Here is a 22,594-nt window from a genome sequence, read left to right as displayed (position 1 = left end):
TCTTTATTAATAGATTACTTAGTTAACTCAGATTGGGGACTTTCTAAATGTATATTTTGGGAGAAAAGTGGCCTTTTGTAGCTGACGCATGACACTCACGTTATACTAACTTGCTTCGTGTGGACCCACATGAAATTTTTGTCATTGGAAGTTGTAAATTAATTGGTTGATAATGTAGGTGGGTATATGTTAGCACTTATATTTGGGTGTGAGCTATGTCAACATTAACTTAGTGATTTGTTTGTGAAAGTGACCTTTTTTCTTTTTCCATAGAGAAATAAGTCATACTGTGCCAGATATATCTATCCATGGCAATCTCTCCTCAGTCCACTGCTCTCTGGATTTGTACAAATACAGGCTGATCCGGGGTTTATTGGAGAACAACCTTGGAGAGCCCATAGAGGAATTCCTGCGGCCTTATGATTTACAGGACCCAAGCATTCATGTGAGTATGATGTTAGGTTCCTCCGTAACTCTCGTGGTCTCAGCTGATGGTCATCCTGGGTATCTGTTCCTCGAAGTTACCTGGGGAAAGAAGATGGAACCACGAGTGAATTAGGCTTCATGACATCGACCCCATTTTTAGATTGGCATCGACTATGAATTGATCAGCATTTTCCTCTTCCAGACTGTTCTGAGCGGAGAAGTGTACACGTGCATGAGCTTCCTCATTGATATGGTAAATGTAAGTCTGGAGCTGAAAGATCCAAAAGGAAAAGAAGGTGCTGGGTCCTTAGCCAGGTATGGCTTTAATTATAGTGTTTTACTGTTAGTAATGGTAATACAAATAACACACACATTGTCCTCTGACGTAGAACAGAGGTCGCAGAGTGGTGGTTCACAGCTAAATGTGGTCTGCCCGCAAGATGCTTTTTGTTGGTCTGCGCAGTGCTTTTTTTTTTTTTTTTTTTTTTTTTTTGGGCGGTACAGGGGCCTCCCACCGCTGTGGCCTCTCCCGTTGTGGAGCACAGGCTCCAGACGCGCAGGCTCAGTGGCCATGGCTCATGGGCCCAGCCGCTCCGCGGCATGTGGGATCTTCCCGGACCGGGACACGAACCTGTGTCCCCTGCATCGGCAGGCAGACTCTCAACCACTGCGGCACCAGGGAAGCCCCGCAGTGCTTTTTAAAAGTTTAAATTCATCAGTCTCTATCAGTCAAGATAGTTGAGGTTAGGCTGTAGTAAAGGCACTCCAAAATACCAGTGACTTAGAACAGTGACGATGTTTTTTTCTCCTCGTGTTTCATGTCCGTTATGGGTCTTGGGCTGCTCTGCTCACTCTAGCTACTCTGACTGACAGCAGTTTGCTGTGCCAGCAAGAAAAGCAATAGCCCTGGAGTGGTCTTGAATGGCAGTGGAATCCCTGGTAAACCCCGTGGGGCTAGAACGTGGTCCCACAGGAGCGCAAAAGAGTCAGGAGGTAGTTTTGCTGTGTGTCTGCATGGGGGAGCCCCAGAGCTATCTGGAGCAGCAGTGATGACTGCCTAACTGGCCAACATTTGAAAACTGGGGAATTGCACATAAAAAGTCTGGATTTCAGCTTTTGAAAAATTAGAAGCTTTGGCAGTACTGGGCCCGTGTTCTCAATTGGAAGCATCTGGAAACTGAGTAACAACTTGGGCAGCCTTTAGATAAGGCATGTGCTTACCCAGCAGTTCACTAATTTATGTCATTTTCTTGGTTAGTGTAGGCCAGGAATTTGCGATTACTGGTATAAAACCCTCAAGAGTGCATTGTATTTTCACACTTGATAATCTTTTCATTTTCATCTCTTGACAGCCATGGAAAGTTGAGCAGATATTACTCCTGTTTTCCAGATAGAGTTTTTGACTAGTGTAAGGTCAATCATATGGCTGGAAAAGTGGTTCAGTATTTGAAAACAGGACTTCAAGTCTAGTAATTTTTCCATGGAAGCACTCTATCTTCTATTTTGTATTTCCCTTAAAAATTCATTCAGGCCCGTATCTAATTCAGCTGATCAGAACATGGTATGGTGGAGCTGGGGTCCCAGATTGATTATCTTGTGAGCCAGCAGTTTTTTCTGATGACTGGTTATGCCCTTAGCTTTTTTTCCAATGTGGAGTAATTCTGTATGGATTGCCCATTGCAGCTTTCTCTGTTATTAAAACAGTGGCAGTTCCAGATGCATTTTCTGTTGTTGCATCAGCTGCATTATTTCTCTGTATGAAAAGTATTTGTTGTGGCAGTTCCCAGTAAACTTTAGTGGTCTTATGTAAAAATTCAGCCGATTCTGGAGAGAGAATCTTCCACGCAGGCTAGGAGTTGACAGATGAAGGACTAAAGGGACCCTTATTATCCCTTGGGGATTATCATAAATATATAGTGTTACTAAACTTAGGTGAGAAATGAGAACGCTAGTGAACCAAGTATATAATAAATACGTGGTATTGTTATTCCTCACGAAGTTCCTACGGACAAGAGCATCTCCTTGGAAATGGAAAGTGAGATACAAGGCAAAGTGACACTAAATCCATTTTGTGGACACTGTTAAAATCTGTGACAGATCTCAGAGTGAAAGTTATTCTTCATAGAACTTAGGCATATTTATGATTTTGTTCTTTTATCTTAAATGTACATAATTTTGTAAAATGGAAGCGTTCAACATCTTGTCTGCTTTCTCCCTTAGATTTGACTTCAAGAAATGTAAACTGCTCTATGAGAGCTTTTCCAACCAAACGAAGTCCGTTAACTTGGTTTCCCATTCCATGATGGCTTTTGACACCCGCTATGCTGGGCAGAAGACCAGTCCTGGCATGACAAACGTATTCACCTGTATCTTTCAGCCCTCTAAGAACAGCAGCACTACCCAAGGATCCATTCAGATCGAACTGCATTTCAGGTAGGGGATCCAGACCCTGACTTTGCCTTTCTTTATCAGGACATTTCCTTCTGTGGACATTGGGCCAAGACCACGTCGGCTTTCGAACATCAAAGGAGCAAGGAATCAGTGGGAAGATAAATAGATAATGGCTTATCAGTGCAGCACACCGTATATTAGTATTCCTGTAACCATGCAGTTTCATTTATTGGCCAAAAGATGTCTCTGTTGCCTTAAAAAAAAGTTGTTTAGAATTAAACCAGATTCTTAAAATTAAGCAGCTGTAGACTGTTTTAATATGTAAAGTGACTTGGGGAAGGAAGAAATTGTGCTTATGTAAGAGGAAAATAAAAGTCTTTTGGTCTATAGAAATAGCAGAAGCGAAAGTGGTTTTGACTTGCATTATTGATTTGTTCATGCAAGTCTTAATGACTGACTTCTCCATGTAAAAAGAGCTTTAGCCTCTTTGAACTAGATTATGTTTTTCTTCCTGGTATTATGGGAGGCAGTGTTGTGTGTAGAAAGAGCCCATGTTTGCGGATCGTATAGCTGGGCTCAAACCTCGCTCTACCACTTTCTAGTAATGCATCCAAGGACAAGTTCCTTCATCTCTTTCAGCTGCATTTTCATCTTCTATGAAATAGGAAAGAATAACTGTGCCCACCTGACCCACCTCATGCATAGGGTGGAGGTAGTGCTTAAGATATTCTGGCATATACCACTTGGCACAGATGGGAGCTGTTGTGATGATTCCTGATGTAGCTTGTGTTATTTGATGACACACTACTGTAAGATTTTATGACTAGGTGGGCTTATACTGGAAAACTGAAAAATTAGGTCTGATCGATAGAGATTCAAAAGGAGACCTTTGGAACTGATGTTGGTTTCATTCTCTTAGTGCTTAATGTTATCAGATAAATTGTAAATATAAACCAGTAAGTAAGAAGGCTGGGAAAAACATCTTGGTTAGGCAAAAAAGGAAAAAAAAATTATCAAGATTGTTCTTATATTTGTATGTTTAAATATGTCTGACATTTCAGCGTGCTGTTCAGTGAATTCCTCGGGGTTGAGGTTTTTTTAGGGCGGGGTCGCTATCTCCATATGCCTTTAGGAAGTCTAGCAAAGTAGATATTTAAACTTCTGCATGAACTTTAAAAAAGTTCAGTAAAAAGAATGCTAGTTGCCTCTTACTGAGCTGCACCATGGGCCAGGCATTTTACCCACCTTTAACTTAATTCTCACAAGTCTGTCCAGTGGGTCACTTCTTCCCTGTTTTACGGATACCGATATAGAAGCTTGGAGGGGGTTAAATAACTCTTCTAAGATCACACAGCCAGTGAATGAAGTAGTCAGAGCTGAGACTTGGGCTTGGGCCTCTGATTTCAAAGCCCGTGTCTTTTCTAACACTTGTCAGGCCTACCACATTTTAGTGATTGGCCTGACTGTAGTCAGATGATAAGCTGGCTGTGATTTGCAGTTCCTTTGTTTGAAGATGATGTTTATTTGAACAGAGGGCTTGCATGTATTGCTCTTTGGCACATCTGCAGAAACAGTTTCCTTTTGGGTTTGCTTTGCTGTTGATCTGGCTTCCTAAATATCATCTAGTTGTCCCACTTACCATATTTTTAATGTAGAAGGAGCCTTAAAATGTTGATATATTTATATACTGAAGGTGTATAATTTCTTGGAGGCTAGTAATAAAGTCCTACACCTTGGCTCTTGCTAACAGAAATACCATTGTTAGTGATAGGGTTAAAATGTTCTCTTGATTGGAACTTTTGAACGCCTTCTGTGTCTCAAGAAGAATTGCTCTTCTGTTGGGAATTTGTGTGTCAAATATAAATCACTTCACAGTGTTTAAAGCCTTGAAATATTTTCCAGAAAAGGGATCAGACACACTTTGACTTTTCCAGTTAGTTCATAGCTCTGACGATCTGTGTTCAAAATGGGGTGGAAAAATTTTACTGAGGGCAACATTTTTTCTCTATTACAAAAGGGTAAAGTGTTTCTGTGAAAAATGCTGTGTCTGTATGAAGGAGACATGCACCATTGTGCCCTTTTTCTAGAGGCAGTGAGCCAGGTTTAGGAGAAATAAGAGCCTAGAGAGGCCAGCCTTAAAAATATCTCCAAATCAGCTTTTCCTGAATAGAAGCCCCTTTTAGGACTGGGAAGCAGGTATGTGAAGCAGAGCCCCAGAAGTGATTTTGGGCTCATAGAACAAAGTTCAGCCCAGAAAACTCTATAGGGGTGTCCCTAGCCCATCCTTCTTCTATCTTACCCCTCTCTGCCTGCTGATATACTAACAGGGCCTGGACAAGCCCCTGACCGCACCATGGTTTGAGGCCAGGCCTGAGAGTCCTCCTTGGACTATAATTCTATATTTCACCCCAAATACAGAATTTGGGATAATGAGGACAACAAAACTAATACTATCTCCCCTTCTCCCGCATCTCTACTTCTAGGGCACTTGGGGTTACACCCACAGTTAATGTCATCTTATTTGTCTACCTTCTTCGGCTAAAAGATATGGGCTTTCAGGCCGGTTCCAGCTAGAAAAACCATTTCATACTAGTATGTAAATTGGATGTTTATAAAGAAGTGACCCTAGACATCAAAGAAAGAGTACCTCATTGATCTTCTAGAAACAGCCTGTAGGGAAGGGAACTGACATTTTTCGAACCTGTTATGTGCCCGGTGCTTTATCTCTTACAGTGTTATTATTTCTCAGTTTATAAGTGGCGAAGCAGGCTCAGAGAAGGTAGGTGGCTTACCCAAGATAACACAGCTTATAAGTGACAAGATTTAAGCCTGCGCTCTTCCTACTACACCGGCATTTCTCAGCCTCAGCGCTGGTGACATTGTGGATTAGAACATTCCGTGTTGTGGAGCCTCTCCTGTACGTTGTGGGATGTTTAGCCTCGTCCCTGACTTCTGCCCACCAGATGCCTAGATGCCTGTAGGAACCCCTTCAGTTGTGGCAAAAATGTCTCCAGGGGACAGAATCACCCGGTTGGGAACTGCTGGATGACATACACTCTATTGCTTTCTTAAAGCGTATTCCTTTTTGTTGAAGAATCTGACTGACTTCTGAAAACATACACTGAATATTTTATTAAACCCGGATTCAGAGTTTATTGATACTCAAAGTTCAGTTTAGAAAATGCTGGAGTACCACCTGCCCCAATTGAGTCACATATTTGCAAGTTAATGAAATATCATATTTCTCTTTTCCTATTTTATTTTTATGATCTTCCTTCTTGCAGGTCTACAAAGGATTCCTCCTGTTTCACAGTAGTTCTCAACAATCTCCGTGTGTTTCTCATATTTGACTGGCTACTGTTAGTGCACGATTTTCTCCACACCCCCAGTGATATTAAGAAGCAAACTAAAGTTACTCCTTCACGCCACCGTAACTCTAGCAGTGAATCTGCTGTAATTCCCAAAACCGTGAAAAGTGGAGTAGTTACCAAGCGGTCTTCCCTTCCTGTGTCTACTGAAAAGCACCTGGAGGTCAAGGTCAATGTAACAGGTAAGTATATGTAGTTGTGAGTCACTGATTCTTAGTTTGGATATTAGGCTCCATATGTGTCTTACAGGATGACTTTTCTGCTGCCTCTGCATTTTGACACGAGCACTCTTACACATTTGCGTCCTTTGCAGACCAACAGGTGTCAAAGTTCCTGACCTCCGTTTTCAGGTGGGATTGCCTGGCCCACACTGAGCTGACCCACACTGGGCTTCAGGATCTAGTCCCTCTCCTCTGCTGCCCTAATGCATATGCCTGGCCTGAATACCCACCTGGGCAGTGGTCTTTTTTCCCAATGTTAAATCTGGCTTCAATTTTCTGTTTGATCTCTAGGGCCTCAGCAGTTGTACCTTACAGAGTTTAAGCAAAGGTGGTATGTGAACATCTCAGTGTAGAAGATAAATAAGTGAGGGGATTGTTACTTTCTTTACAAAAAGAATATTTTCCTTTACAAGTAGATTTACTACAGTTTTTGTTAACTAGTAGACTCTTACAGTACATCTGTACATAAGATGTACTGTACTAAGATATACTATTTATTGTTCTGTCTGTGATATACCCTATCTACTGCTCAGTGGTTTGGAAGAAGCTGGAGAGCACACTGCACTTGAAGTGGATTTAGTTTCAAAAGTTCAATTTATACATGTTTTTTGATGAAAACGAAAAGTAAATTTGCCATGTACAGATGAATAGAAAACTGTCTGTATCTACTAATTAAAAAAAGTCTACATTAAATTAGTCCACATTCTTTGTAAACAACTTAAACAGCTACATAGATGACCTAGTGCTTTATGCAGCCTAACCAACATTAGTATCTGAATCCACTTCCTGGGATTTTTAAAACAAGTCGTCATTTGGCGAGGGAGCTTCTGAATGTCTGTTCTGCCTCCCAGGAGACCTAGCTTAAAACTATATGCTAAAGAGAGAAACTGCATCCCAGTCTTTTCTGCCTGTGCAGTGCTCTGTCAGCTCAGCTGTGGCTGGCCAGATACAGAGAACTTGTTCGGGGTGGGAGTGAAGCGAGTGTCGGCAGGCGTCCTGCAGAACGCACCTTTCTGGCCGATGTGTCAGCCCCCGCCCAGTAAACGTGCTGCCTGGTTTGTGACAGCCTGCTGCTTTCCACTTCACAGCTTTGGCTTAGTTGACAATGCCGTCCTTTCCAGGCACGGAGTTTGTGGTCGTTGAAGATGTGTCCTGCTTCGATACCAACGCCATCATTCTCAAAGGCACCACAGTGCTCACCTATAAGCCCCGGTTTGTCGATCGGCCCTTTTCAGGAAGTTTGTTTGGCATTGAGGTAAGAAGTCTGTGTGATTGAAACACTAAATGTTTGGCTCAAGAGAAAAGCATCTGGAGGAGAATTTTACCTCCTAAACTTTCATTCAGGGAAATAATGAATGGGATTGGAGGGCCCTTGTCCTTGTCTCTTCATTTTCTCCTCAAATCTACCAGGTTATTCTAATGTGTGAATTCAGTCGCCCAGTGTCAGGCTGTGAATGTGTGGAGGGACTTTTACCTCTTTCTCTCTCGCCCGCCCTCCCTCAGAAAGTTCGAGGAAACTCTTCTAGTCCCCATTACCCTGCCGGGCTCCTTGTCGTGTCCTCTAGTTCTGCAGGTCTAGGCCCTGGCGAACTGTGAAGGTGAGGAAGGGGTCCTTGTTGCTCCTGTATCCCCTTCCCCCCACGTTCAGTGCTTGTCCCTCCAAAGACCTAGGGCTTTATGGTCATGGAAACTTGTCTATAAAAGTGTTAAGGACTTTTTGTGTTATCCTTCTGGGAATATCTGATGTATAAAAGGGCACGTCTAGAGAGTCAGGCCTGACCTAAAGGACTGAGTCTCTAATAGAGGTGCTTGTGGTTCTGATCTGATCTCATGAAGGGGCTGATTTGCACTGGGATGGCTTTTGTAGCCAGAAAATTACATTATACAATGTCCAGCAGAAACTGCTCTGCCTCTTTTAAAGCCAGGATGTGTGGAGACAGAAGGAGAAACGAGGTAGATTATTATCTCTGTCAAATGTTCTTAAGTCACTGATCTCAACTAACATTCTTCTTGTTAGAATATTAGAATATTTGGTTAGGGATACTCATCATTTCCTTCCCATTTATGATTAAGCTTTTTCATACCCAGTTCTTTCCAGTGGTATTTCAGAGGTTGAACGAACAAAAATTATTTTCACTGTCAGCAGCATATGGAACTTCTTTTTTTTTTTTTTCTGGTCAGAAATAGCTGAATAAAACCTGTAGAGATTTTATTTCTCTACCACTTGTTTCTCTCATGTAAAGAAACCTCAGTGTGAGAGGAGAGGGATTTGCATGCTGGTGTGATGTGATGTGAGTTGGTCATGAAATTGCGATTCATCTGCTTTCCAAGCCACCACAATACCAGCTTTGAATGGAAAAGTTTAGTGATTAATTAATGAACTGTCAGGTACAGTTGGGTTTTGTGTAGCAGAAGCCCCTGAAGGAAAAAGGAAAATGAAACTTTCCTGCTCCAAACCCTTAGAAAAACTACATGGCAAAATATTTGAGATTCCTGGAAATTCCTTTCAATCTTGTTCTTTAGGCAGCACAATTGGATCTGAATTTTAAGACCTCCCTAATACGTCATTGGGGGAGAACTTATAAAGAAAGCAAAATGATGAGTTAATCTCGAATACAGCAGAGGACCTTGGTGGCGCATGTTTTTCAGTAGCACTAGAAAATGCCAGAAAGCGGGGAGGGAGCAAGAGAGACCAAAGCAATGCTTTCTTCTGTCTTCTTGAGCATGCAACATAATTTGGTCCTAGGATGGGACCCTTTTCTCCCTTTTCTCCCCCCTTTTCTCCCCCCATAAATATGTTATTTTTTTAAATTATAGAACATTTCAAACATACACAAAGTAAACAATAATATAATGAACCCCTGTGTACCTTTCACCTAGGTTCAAAAATTAATGTATTTATTTTCAGTTGTGAAAGTAACAACTATATTACATAAAATTAGGGAAGGGGAGGGGAAAAAATCACCTATCCCACCTTACATAATCTCTCTTGACATTTTGATGTGTTTCTTTCCTTATAGTTATGGCGTAATATTATTTTGATTGGGCTGCTTTTTCACATAACCTATATTGTAACTGTCTTCTTATGTTTCATATGGTCTTTTAAACTGTTCCTTTTAAATGGCCACAAAATATTCCGAGTAGATGTGATAAAACTTTGGTTGCTCTTAATTTTTTGATTAACTGTTAAATAATGGTTCAGTGAATTTTTCTATGTTTTGCATTATTTCCTTGGGCTAGTTCCTAGTAAGAAGTAGGATTACTGGATCAAAGGGTGTGATGTTTTTAAGCCTCTTGTTACATATTGCTAAACTGCCTTTCCCACAGGCGAACCACTGCGCTCCTGGCAGTGGGTGAGAGCCTCAGCCTCCCTCTTCACAATGTTCATTTCAGTGGTTGCTCTGGGCTTTTGATATTATAGGGCTGAGTGCTTCTGAGACGGTCTCCTTTTCTCCTGATGGTTAGACTCTTCCTGAATCAGACATTAATTCCTGCCATATTGCATTTCACTCTCTAGGTGTTTTCATGCCGACTAGGAAATGAGCAAGACACAGCTCTTTCAATTGTTGATCCAGTACAAATTCAAGTGGAGCTGGTGGGGAATTCTTCTTACCAGAATAGTTCAGGATTGATGGATGCATTCAATAGTGAAGACTTCCCACCTGTCTTAGAGGTAATGATGACAAATCTGTGTAACACACTGAGACACTCGCAAACACTTTCCTTTGCTTGAACTGCTTACTTAACGCTGCCAAACTCAACAACATTTTCGTTACTTCAGCAAATACAAAATAAATATGAGTGTCTCTGCCCTAGAAGATCTTTCAGTCTTGTGGAGGATAAAAGACCTTTTAATTGTCTGGTGTGATCTTGAAGTTCTATAAAACTTTACAGAAAGCAGAGTTAGGAATATTGACTGTGAGTGAAGCTAAAAGTGAGTCTGATCAGAGGGGTAGGATGTAAATAGGCCGAGAAGGAGAGCATTCCAAATTAGGAAGCAGCAGAGTCAGGGGCAGAAATGGCCCAGCAGACCTGAGACCGAGGGAGGTCTCACTAGAAGAAAGAAGTCTATAGGGCAGTGAGGAGGAGAGGGGAGGAGAAGCAGAGCAGGTGAAGCCAGGCAGGGACGGCTTAAGACTGATGTTATATTTCTTCGGTAGAGGGGGAATCATTAATTAGTAATCCATCTGAACCGTAGGAAGATTGAAAGAGAGAGAAAAGCCATTCTGATTTTCGGGCTTCAAAAATAATGAAAAATAAGTAATAAGTAAAGCACTATACCGAGACTTCAAACAGACATCCCATTTTAAGGTGGTCTTGTGTTGGTGTCTGTACTGCTTTTACCGGTGGTAGCTGAGTTGCTGTTGTCTGAGGAGGACCAGATTTTCAGAAATATTAATGTGGAACATGACTCATTTAAAGTTCTGTTTGAATAAAGGAGAGATAAATTTTGTTGGGTGGTCAGAGATTTTAAAAAATTAAATAGATCAAAGCAAAATGGATTAACAGAGTGTTGCTAATAGGTGATCCTGTCTCCACCAGAGCCATTCTCCGATTCTCTGCTTTGATGATTAATGTGCTTGTATGAAAATCATTCTACTGAAGTATTAAGTGCTCTAGTAATTTTCCTTGCTTAGTATTTTGTATTTGGTACAGTTTTGTGGCATTTGACCTCACAGCTGGGACATTTTACCTCATGGCTATTAATGCTTAATTTCAAGATCTCCCCTGTCTTCACAATGAGAAATGTCTGTTGGATTTCTAGAACTTGAATTAGAGTGATACCTGTAAGAGGTGTGGACACAAAAGCAAGTGCAACTTTAAAAACTGCCACCTTTTAAATTTTGTTAGATTCAGTTACAGGCCCTGGATATCAGACTCTCCTATAATGATGTTCAGCTGTTTCTTGCCATTGCAAAATCCATCCCAGAGCAAGCTAATGCTGCAGTACCAGACACAGTGGCCTTGGACGCCAACTCCTTCAGCACTTACCTTCCTGGTGCATCTCGAAGGGGAGAGGAAATCAGAGAAGGGACAAGACACACCTTAGACCCTGTCTTGGGTAAGTATTAACCATAAAACCCACTCAGTCTTCCCAAAACTCCCCTTCTTTTTAACTTTTCAGATTTTCTTTTGCACAGTTAAATTGTTCAGGGTAGAATTGTGTCATTAAGTATAATTGTAGGTCATAAGTATGACTGTCTAATTTTTTTTAATTTAAAAATGAACAGCCCAAACCAACTGTTCTAGCCTACAGTATTTTTCCTTTTACAGTTTCTTCCAGAGATATGGATAATGCTAAGGTTTAGTTTTAAACTTCAAGTTTTCCTCCCAAGTTATATGGATAATAATACTAAGTTTCAGTTGTAAGCATTTAAAAGACAGCCAATATAGGGAAAAGACTTAAAAATTTCAGGGTACAGTTGATAAATTCTAATTAGGAGCTACTTTTGCCTATAGCAGTGCAGTGTTTGAGTCCCCAGTTTCTGAATTTCTTTTCTTGTTTTTTTTGGTTCTTTTTTGCTTCAATTAGTCTGTGGGTTAATTTACATTAAATTACTTACAAAAATATATATACCATTTCCCGCCCCCCCCCCAGAGTTACAACTGGCTAGACTGCAGGAGCTGGGGTTTGGCATGGATGACTGCCGCAAAGCTCTCTTGGTGTGTCAAGGTAATTTGAATAAGGCTTTCCTTTATCAGCTGTTTATCTTGATAATGTTTATCTGTCCATGAGCTGGAGTGTGTTTTGGAGACCCTCCATGATTTTCTGTGGGCTGAAGATAACTTGGGCCAGTAATAATGAGACACAGGATTTTATAGTGGACATGGCTGTGGGCTCTGGAGCTGACTGCCTGACTTCAGGTCCTTACTCGCCACCTGCTGGCTACTTGTTCGTGACTTGGGCAAGCTTCATGTCTCTGTACCCGTGCTTCCTTATCTGTAGAGTGAGGATAAGAGGACATCCCTCAGAGGTTTGAAATAAAGAAGTCACTCTATGCAAAGGACATGAGAAGGTACCTGACACACAGCATGTGCTCTGTAGATGTTAGCACTGTTGCTAGTGGGAGTGGTAATGGCAGTGACGCTGGTAGGCATGGCCATTTATTGAGTTCCTCTGGGCCTAGTCCTGCTTCTTGTTGAATCCTCATACCCTTGGAGGCAGGCATCATTACCCTCACTCCAGTTGGAGAAACCAGCTCAGATAGGGTACATAAACTCGTCTCAGGCCACCTGTTAATGCGGGGTGGGATGGGTTTAAAGCCAGATGTGCCCGTGTTCTTTCCTCTGCATCACACTACCTCTCCACCTCCCTCTTTGTTCCCCTTTCTCTTCAAATCAGAGATACAGCAAGAGCTGTATTTTTTCCCAGTCTTGATACTTGCATGTATATTCTCTCTTTTTATTTCTCTATGTACTGTATACAGGCAGACCTTGGAGATATGGGGGGTTCAGTTTCAGACCACCGCAATAAAGAAAATATTGCAATAGAGCGAGTCATACAAATTTTTTGGCTTCCTGGTGCATATAAAAGTTACGTTTACACTATACTGTAGTCTGTTGAGCGTGCAGTAGCGTTATGTCTTAAAAATGTACATGTCTTAATTAAGTAATGCTGTTGGAAAATGGTGCCGGTATACCTGCTCGACACAGGGTTGCCACAAATCTTCAATCTGTAAAAAGCACAGTATTAGCAAAGTGCAATAAAACGAGGTATGCCCGTGTATCCAACATACGTGTGTGTGTGTGTGTATACACACACACGTAATATTATACATGTTGGTAGATCGTATTGCAAATAACAATTTTATAGAATTATAATTACAATTTTATTAAAATATATACTTAATAGCAGCGTCTTCCCATGTCATTAACATTATTTGTAAACATTGATTTTTTTACATTGATCAGAGGATACAGTATGATTTAACCATTCTTAAGTTTTTCATTCTTTCATTATCATACACAATTCTGTAATAAATATTTTTGTGTATGAACTTTTGTCTACATCTTTTTAACTGTTTCTTTGGTAGTGAGACTTCATATTGTAAAAACTGGATCAGAGAATATAGATATATTTTTCAGCCTCTTTGCTTGAATTGACAAATCTTTTTTGAAAAGGATTGTACCAGGTTAAACTTTGACCACTTAACATGGTTTCATCACAATTGTTTGCATTACCTGTCTCTTTCCTCTGGAGAATATGAAGGTAGACCTAGTTATCTTGTGTTCCTTAGTTTTGTTTTTACCTAGTCATCATTGCTTCTTGGTTTAATTAACTTCATACCCCTTAATGTTTACATTTCTTACTTTTACTCTTTCTTTAACAATTCAAACACGTTAGAAAAATTTCTAAGAGCCTTTTGGATTTCAATTTTTATTTCTTTAGTAACTAAGGTTTATTTCCATCAATAATGAAGATGATAATACCAACTAATGTTTATAGAGCCTTTGTTATATGCCAGGCTCTGATCTGAGAACCTCCCACGTACTCATTTGTTTCCTCCTCATGTCCGTCCTGTAAGCGGGTGCTGTCGGGCATAGAGAGATCAAGTAACTTGTCCAAGATCCAACAGCTGGTAAGTGCCAAGATCAGAAGCCAGGCCATCTTGCTCCAAAGCCCATGCCCTTAACCACTTACCACCGTTACCTGCACTGGCCTCTGGTAATTTATAAGTGTGGGGTTGCATTGCTTTTCTTTTTTCTGTTCTGTTCTTTTTTAGCTTTAGCAATCTGGTTGTTATTGGGGGTGTTATTTAGTAGTTTTATATTACACACATGGTTGAGAAGACAAAGTATGTACAACGTAAGACATTTGAGAACACTTAACAAAGCAGCACATCAGGATATGCAAGACTACATAGGGAAGATTAAGTATTATAGTACCGAGTGGCACCTGGAATGTTGGATCCTCTCCTCTCCTCTTTTCTCGTCTCCTTCAACAGATGTCACAGTAGAGGAAGGATGGCTTCCTGGAGACATTTTGAGCCAGGTCATGAGAGGTGCGGTAAACTTGAGTGGAGGTGTGCAGCAAAGAGGGCCTTGTTCTGTTTGCTAAAGAGCAGGATTCCTGTTATTGTGCTGTTTTTTCTTTGTTATGTCTGTCTGGCATTAAGGTTCTCTTGGGCCGTCCAGTAGGTCCCTATCAAATGTATTTCTCTGTTTCCTCTCTGATTTGCTTGAGTAGCTGTGGGAACGGATTGAACTGATCACCTTTTAATTTCTTTGCAGGTCAACTGAAAAAGGCAGCAAGTTGGTTGTTCAAGAATGCTGAACCCCTGACGTCTCTTTCCCTGGCCTCTAACAGCCGAGAGGGCCAGGTGGCTGCACCGGCACGGTTGATCTCGGGCGTGGAGATGAAAGCTGAGAGCGTGTGCATCTGCTTTATCGACGACTGCATGGACTGCGACGTCCCTCTTGCTGAGCTCACCTTCTCCCGTGAGTGCTCGCCCGACCCTCGGGTTCATCGAGAAGATGTGCAGTGAACCACCGTCTTTTCTTCACGTTGTTCGTGCTCTCCCGTACTTAATAGAATGGGAGAAATTTAGATGATGGTTTTACATATGTTTTCCATTATTTGTATTTTAAAGAAACGTGTATTTATTTGCCATATGTGGCCTTCAGACCATGGCTTGGGAATAATAGAAATTGTCATTGATGAAACTTCTGTTCTATTAACAGCTCTAGTTAAATAATTCCTGATCTCTCCATTTTGTTTATCTTTTCGTGTATCTAAAGGTTGTAGGGAGTACTGTTATTAAAGGAATTTAAAAGATAAGCTTAGAAAGTAATGTTTCCAAGCTGTATGTCTTTTGAAAATTAAAAAACACAGAGGCTCACCAGAGTATCCTCCGTAGGCCGGGTAGGAGGTGAAACCCTATTCACCTGAGAGCCGTCCTTCAGCAGAGTGGAGACCAGGGCAGGAGGGCTTTATCCTCAATCGCATCTTTGCAAGCTGTGTCAGATGAGGCTTCTGAGGAGAGTAAAGGAGAATCTTACCGATGTGTTTACTTTTAATTTTCTTTTGTTTTGATCTTGCTAGCCTCTTTTCCCTTCAAGGAAAAGTTGGTTCTGGGGATTTAATTTGACCTTTTACACATTGTAGAGATTTTCTTTTTCCCTGTGCTTCTAGCCACCACAAGGCCCACTTGATTGAAACTAACAACTGGAATTTTGACTGTTTCCATGAGTATCTTTTCTGCAGAAAATAATTATTTCTTATTTTTCTATGGTAATCTTGAAATTTTGAGCTAATATTTATGAAGGCATGACTGTTCTCATTACTCTACCTTCTTTTCAGATATTCAGGTAGAAATGTTTTTTAATGTTCCCACAGGCTTGAGATATACCTGGATGCTGGGGCTGGTATTGGTGGGGGGGCAAATGAGGCATTTACCTCATTCACAACATTTAAAGGGGTACCACAAAACTCAGTAATTAAGATAAATGATATTTTAATGGAGTATTTTTAAAAATCAGAATTTATTAAAAAAAACCATGAACAAAATATCAAATTTTGATACATCTGTGTGTTCTCCTATAAGATCATCAGTGGTAGCTGTAACTAACATCTCTGTTTTATTTTTATTAAGGTAACATCAGTTTATAACATTATATAAGTTTCTTGTGTACAGTATTATATTTCCATTTCTGTATACATTACCGTGTGCTCACTACCAAAAATTTAGTTCCTGTCCATCACCATACAGTTGATCACCCCCGCTCTCGCCCCTGTCCCTTCTCCTCTGGTAACCACTACTGTTCTCTGTATCTATGTGTTTGTTTTTCTAACATCTCTTTTATATGATTTGTCAGCAAAAGAAAGTTTTGGTTGTTCCCGCCCTGCCACTGCAATAAGATTTGCTTTCATTGCAGGTCTGAATTTTCTGCAGCATGTAAGAACTAGCCCTGAAGGCTATGCCCACTTCACCCTTTCTGGAGATTATTATAACCGTGCTCTGTCAGGTCAGTATAATTATCATGGGATTTAAAAAATACACTTCGACATTTGCCTGGGCCTATTTCTACATAAATTCTACATGAGGCAAAGGGGTGGGATAGGACAGGGAAAGGTGAAAAATAAGTGACTGCACAAGCACGAAAGATACAGATTTTTCATATTTCTAAGAATATATTTGGTAAGTCACAACTGAATTCTTTAAAAAGAAGTTTTGGTAGTTAATTCCTTTTCATCCTGGAGTTTGGCTTATTTCAGAACATGAAATTGCTCAATTGTGAAGGATCATTCGTCTGGCCCTGATAGTAGCTAAATTTCAAGGGAGATTTAAGCCCATAAGCATTTTAAACTTCAGGCCTCCTCACTCCCTATTGGACTTGTTTGTCTCATCAGAAGAGTACTGAGTCAGTGACAATGTATAACCTCCCGTACCTACTCCCTAGAGTAGGACACAGTTGATCAGGGCAAGCTGTTCTTCCAGAGACATAAACTTGGATATACTACAAGGCATTTTCAGGTTTCTTTCCTTCCATTGGAAAGACCAAGGTGAGGGCCTATACAGATGGACATTCAGGAACCATCCTGTATCAGGGCTGAATAGTTTGAGGTGCGACGTTCTTTGCTTAAGAGAGTTCTTCGTAGGTGTGGGTGGAGTAAACCAAGTTGTGTCGAAGAGGGGTTGCTCCCTTGATGTCATTGGAAAGTTAAGCTTCCAGTGTGTTGTGCTGCTGCTGATTGTTCTAGAGTACGTGTCACATTCGATTTTATATGTTAGTTAACATTCTCCCCTCTCTGATCTGGATTCACTTAAAAGGCAACACTCTTATTTCCTAATTGTTCAAAATGTTTAACTTTAGAATAATGGCCCAAGCCTTGCTAGTTAAGAGAAAGTTTTACAGGGCATATGGTAGCTATTTTTTTGAGAATCATTTATTTTCCCAGAGCAAATATTGCTTACTTTTGAAGTTGCATGAACACATTCAGGTCACTAGTGCTAAATGGTGTGAGGAGATGAATGTACCGACATTATGCTACATGTTAGATTGGACTTGTATTGGTAAATCACCTCATCTATGGCCGATGGAGTGTATTTAGAAAACTGTTAAAAATTAACTGGCCTTGAAAAGTTGTCTTTAAAATTACAGTGAGATACCATTTTTCTCACCCAGTGGACTGGCAAAAAGGAAGTGTGACAGTACTAAGTATAGTGAAGATATGAGCCCTAGAACTCTTACTTCCTGCTGTCAGAATTGTAAATTGGGACAACCACTTTGGAAAACAGTTTGACATGACTTAGAAGCATACTCAGCAATCCTTCAATATACTTCTTCTAGACCTGTACCCTAGAGAATCTCCTGTCTATGAGTACTAGGAAACAAGTACAAGACTGCTTCCAGAGTGGTCTTCCTAATAGCAGCAGAACTGGAATCAAGTGAAATGTCTCCTAGCAGTAGAACAGATAAATAAACTGTGGTATGTTCATAAGTGGATTGCAGTTCAGAGGTGAAGATAATGTACCACAGCTACATGGCATCAGTGTGAGTGAATCTCAAAGAATGCTATTGAGCAAAAATAGAAACTTGCAAAAGAATACACACAGGGACTTCCCTGGTGGTCCAGTGGTTAAGAATCCCCCTTCCAATGCAGGGGATGCGGGTTCGATCCCTAGTTGGGGAACTAAGATCCCACATGCTGTGGGGCAACGCAACAAAGATCCCGCATGCTGCAACTAGGACCCGACGCAGCCAAATAAATAAATAAATGGAAAAAAAAAAGAAAAAAGAATACACACTGTTGGATTCTGTTTATGTGAAGATCCCTAACAGGACAAACTATGTATTCTTAAGAAATGTATACATAGGTGGTAAAAGTATAAAGAGCAAGGAAATGATTAAAAATTCAAGCTAATGGTTACTTGGAGTCGGGTAGAAGAGGTTTGGTGGGGAGTGGTACTCAGGGGCTTCAGAGGCACATATAATTTTCTGTTAAGCTGAATAGTGAGTACGTGAGTGTTTGCAGTAATCTTATTCTTTAAACCATACATATATGTTGTTTATATATAACTTTTGTACATATGACACATTTTAAAATAAAAATTTGGAAAAATTTAAGTTAATGAATTTCAAGTATACCTATTTATTCAGCCAATGGGTTCTTGATGTAAGCAGGGTAATCAAATTTAGTAGTTACTTCAGCCGCTGACACTATTTTTCCAACCTGAGTCTGAGACACTTTTTTTCTACTTGAATATGTCAAAAACAGGTCCTGCCTGCTCTTAAATAGAAGAGGGCACATACCCCCTGCCTTCCTTCCTCCCACCTCTGGGAGACCATGGTTGGGGTGCATGTATGCTCTTGTACTCATGTCCTTGAGACAGCACAGACATTTGTAAGGTGACCTGCAGCTAAAGATGGTGTCTCCATTGTGAAATCAAGTTGGAAATAGAAAGCTATTAGCTATAGTATGTCCTTGCTGAGCATTTGTGAATGGTGTTCCCCTGTAAACTCTTGATATCTGCTGAGCAGATGTCTTATTTCCTGTGTTCTTTTAGGCTGGGAGCCATTTATTGAGCCCTGGCCGTGCTCTGTATCCTGGCAACAACAGGCAGCTAGTCGTCTCCATCCTCCTCGGCTGAAGCTGGAAGTCAAGGCCAAACACCGTTTGGATATCAATATCACCTCTGTACTAATTGGTGAGTGGAAAGCTGTCTTTAGAACATTGTTACCTTTCTGTGCGTAAGTCCCTTGTCTGGAAGACTGTTATTCCTGGTTTAGCAAATACTTGGGCCCATACCAGACAGTTTACTTATCACGGCTGCTTTCCTGGTAAACCCTAACCTGGCCTCATAATGCTTCTCAACCCATAGCTCTGGAGGTGGCATCCCATATTAATCCTCTCAGAGATCAAGCAAGAGCTTAGACTACATGGGAAACATTCATGTCCATGACAAACTTTCTCCCCATGATGCTTGGTCACTGGGACTTATTAAATGTCCTAGAAGTGAGTTTAGATTCGTTTCTCTCAGACTACTCACAGAATAATTCTTAAAAGGTATAATTTTGATTGTCTGTAGCAGGGTAGGTTGCTTGTGCTGTTTCCCATCAAGTAGCATGTTGACCTAACTCTGAAAATCACTGAGTTAAAGGGTTGCCAAGCTAATGGTGTGTGTTCTGAAAGTTTCTTTGACAACACTGAAATGTACATTCCTGGATTTGATGTAGTGTGTCAGAATCTTGTCTCTATACTTGCCTTTATATCAAAAGAAGAGTAACATCATCATACAGTCAGGTAGTGCCTACTTACACTATGAAAACTGCACTCGACTCTTTGAGTTACTGATCTACAGGATCTGATTTTTTGTAACACGGTAGTTACCTCTGAGTGATAGATAACACATACTACAGTTGTGCCTCAGTATCCAAAGGGATTGGTTCCAGTACCACACCCCATACCCCTCACCCACCCCCCACCCAAATCTGTGGATGCTCAAGTCCCTTGTAATAAAATGGCCTAGTACAATGAATGCAGTTGGCCCTCTGTATCCGCTGAAAACCCCACAGATAGGGAGGGCATACTACATTGAAAATCTATGAGCTTTCTTCAGTGTATGTGTTGGGTTGAGGCTTATAGAATATTCATTGGCTTATTCCATGTCCGACTAGGATGGAGAGAATGTTTAGTGAAATGGGACTGTAAGTTTATTGATCCCCAGATTTTAAAACCACTGTTATTTCATTAATTCCACCAACGTAATAGTAAATTGATCTCATGATTCTTCCATATTATTTTGGTCCCCATGTTATTTCTTATATAATCTGTTCATCTGGAAGTTTAGATAAAGTTTGGGACTCTTCTTTGAAAAGCTATAGTAAACGAGAGCTAACCTCACAAGAGTTCTATTGATATTTCTGATGAGTATCTAATTAAAAATATCTTCCAAAAAGCATTCTTGTCAGTGGTAAAACTGTTCTTTTTTTAACCTTTAATTCCTTATTCCTAAAACTGTGCTGAAACCCAGAAACATTGCGGTGACCTCTTAGTGTTTAAATAAATATTTCTGTAGCTGAATATTGGAGCTGAAAAACAGAAACTAATCATTCTTGTTTTAAAAAGTGTAGTACTCTATGAATGACCCAATTTCATTCCTTTTTATGGCTGAGTGGGAAGGAAATCCCAAAAAAGAGGAGATGTGTGTATATGTATAGCTGATTCACTTTCCTGTACAGAAGAAACTAACACAACATTGTAAAGCAACTATACTCCAATAAAAATTAATTTAAAAAATAAATAAAAAGTGTAGTGCTTTAATTAGTATAAAAGGTCTTTATCCAAGTGTGGTGTGTAATTATTTTGCTCTTCCCGTTATGATTCTCCTCTCAAAAAAGTAAAACCACTCCTGGACAGTTGTCAGCTGGATTTCAGCCTCCTGAGTTTGGTGGTTTTTTAAATAGCCTCCTACTGGTCTTTCTGTCTCCAAACCCTGCCCCTTAGCATGGCATGTCATGCTCTTCACAAAGCAAGTTGTTCTCTTTTCTAGACTTCTTTGCTATGTCTCTATACCCCAGTATGTTGTACCAAGTCACACCAGAGTATTCAGTGTTCCCTAAATGTGCCATGTACTTTCATGTCTTGAAGTCTGCATATGCTGTTCTCTCTGTCTGGAATGTCCCTGTATCCCTAATCCTATTGGTAACCCTACCTATTCTTCAAGACCCCGAACAAAGGTCCTTACCTCTCTGAAGATTGCCGTGTGCTTTGGTGTGTATTCTTCCACTTCTGCCAGAGCAGAATAAATCTTCCCCTGTTCTGTGCTCCCATAGCATTTTATTTGTATCTTTGTTTTAGCTCCTTTCACATTGTGATATAGTTTTGTGATGGTGACTGTTTTGTTAATGTTAATTTCTTCCAGTGGAGTATGAGGTTCTTCAGGGGACCAGCTTTCTCAGAATCCAGTGTGGTGCCTAGCGTTTAGTCAGACATTCGATAAAAGCTTGTTTTGCTGAATTGAAGTCATCTGACTTGAACACCCAATCCTTTCTACTTCTGTTCTTAATTATCTTTGGGGACTTTTTTCTAGACCAATATATAAGTACCAAGGAATCGTGGATGGCAGATTACTGTAAGCAGGACAAGGAAATAGATTCAACCACATCGGAAGACTGGATGGGCTCTTCAGTGGATCCTCCATGCTTTGGACAAAGTAAGATTTTTCTCTACAAATGTTTGACTAAATCACCTTTGACCTACCGAGCCATGTTTAATTGAGAAATTCAAATAGAACCATCATTTTCTATGGAAAAACCTACAGGAAATTCTGTCTTCTGTAGTTCTGTCTTCTGTAGTTCTGTTTTAGTCTTTGGAAGGGACATTTTTTCTGGCACAAAACGCTGAACTCTTAATATGAGCTCTAGTTTCACCATTGTGGGAGAGGAAGGACCTGCAGTATGCAATTCCTAAGTTCTGGTCATGTGGCACGTGAACTGGGGCACCTGGAGATGCATCAGGAGTGGCCGTTGGTCAGTTTGTGTTTTACTCATCAGAACATTTTAATTGATTGGACTTTAAGAACATCTTTTCAGTTTTGTAAATCTAGAAACAGAGAGGTTGGATATATTCTTGAAGAGAGGGAGGGCCGGCTCCCACGTGGAAGCAAGTGTTTAAAGGGGGGCCCTGTATTATAAAGTAGAAGAGAATTGAATACCCAGCCTCTTGAAGAAAGAGGAGTCAGTGTGTTCTCTGTTAACGATGTTTTCTTTCCTTATTTAATGCTTCGCCATGGAGCTCTGATTTCCTCAGAGCTGGGGAGATTGTGATGGCCAACTGCGTGGTCCTTAGTTGTTCCACAAGCCATTGTCATCCAAATTCAACTCAGCCCCAGTTCTTTCAGTGTGGTTTCTTTGGGGAGTTTTGGCTGGACTTCACATAGTTCATGAATACTTAACTGTTCCATCTGGTCTGCAAACGTGTCATGGGAAGATGGATTTTCTTAGTGTACGAAGTATTTGGTTCGTCTCTCCTCAGGGTGTATAAATGGACTTTCTATCTGCCTTGTACTTCTCGGAGGAGGGACAAGGACACGTCAGCTCTGCTTGCTCTCTGTATTCCCAGGCTGTTGCTTCTGAGTCTCAAGGCCATTGCTTAGGAGCCAGGGCTTTTCAGATATCATCAGCTTCAATTCTGGCTCCTCCTCTAACCTTCCCAATTTGTGTGTCAAGAGAATGTAACGTAGT

The 22,594-nt window shown here is 40.6% G+C and overlaps 1 protein-coding gene across 3 annotated transcripts in view; it reads left to right on the top strand.

Annotated features, from left to right (window-relative positions):
• The window catches only part of VPS13D (vacuolar protein sorting 13 homolog D), a 244,991-nt gene that overhangs the window by 67,105 nt on the left and 155,292 nt on the right, over window positions 1–22,594 (top strand). For all 3 annotated transcript variants that reach the window (XM_060141400.1, XM_060141399.1, XM_060141398.1), the window contains exons 28-39: window positions 274–445; window positions 629–741; window positions 2,647–2,859; window positions 6,102–6,367; window positions 7,528–7,661; window positions 9,924–10,079; window positions 11,258–11,468; window positions 12,006–12,080; window positions 14,639–14,845; window positions 16,283–16,372; window positions 18,916–19,056; window positions 21,442–21,564. In XM_060141400.1, coding sequence (XP_059997383.1) covers window positions 274–445; window positions 629–741; window positions 2,647–2,859; window positions 6,102–6,367; window positions 7,528–7,661; window positions 9,924–10,079; window positions 11,258–11,468; window positions 12,006–12,080; window positions 14,639–14,845; window positions 16,283–16,372; window positions 18,916–19,056; window positions 21,442–21,564 — 1,901 coding nt within the window. The remainder of the gene's footprint in view (window positions 1–273; window positions 446–628; window positions 742–2,646; window positions 2,860–6,101; window positions 6,368–7,527; window positions 7,662–9,923; window positions 10,080–11,257; window positions 11,469–12,005; window positions 12,081–14,638; window positions 14,846–16,282; window positions 16,373–18,915; window positions 19,057–21,441; window positions 21,565–22,594) is intronic.

Source organism: Lagenorhynchus albirostris, chromosome 2 (genome assembly GCF_949774975.1).
Source record: "Lagenorhynchus albirostris chromosome 2, mLagAlb1.1, whole genome shotgun sequence".
NCBI classification, from domain to species: domain Eukaryota; kingdom Metazoa; phylum Chordata; class Mammalia; order Artiodactyla; family Delphinidae; genus Lagenorhynchus; species Lagenorhynchus albirostris.
The sequence above is the reverse complement of the archived record's forward strand: the minus strand, read 5'-3'. Positions and strand labels throughout refer to the sequence as shown.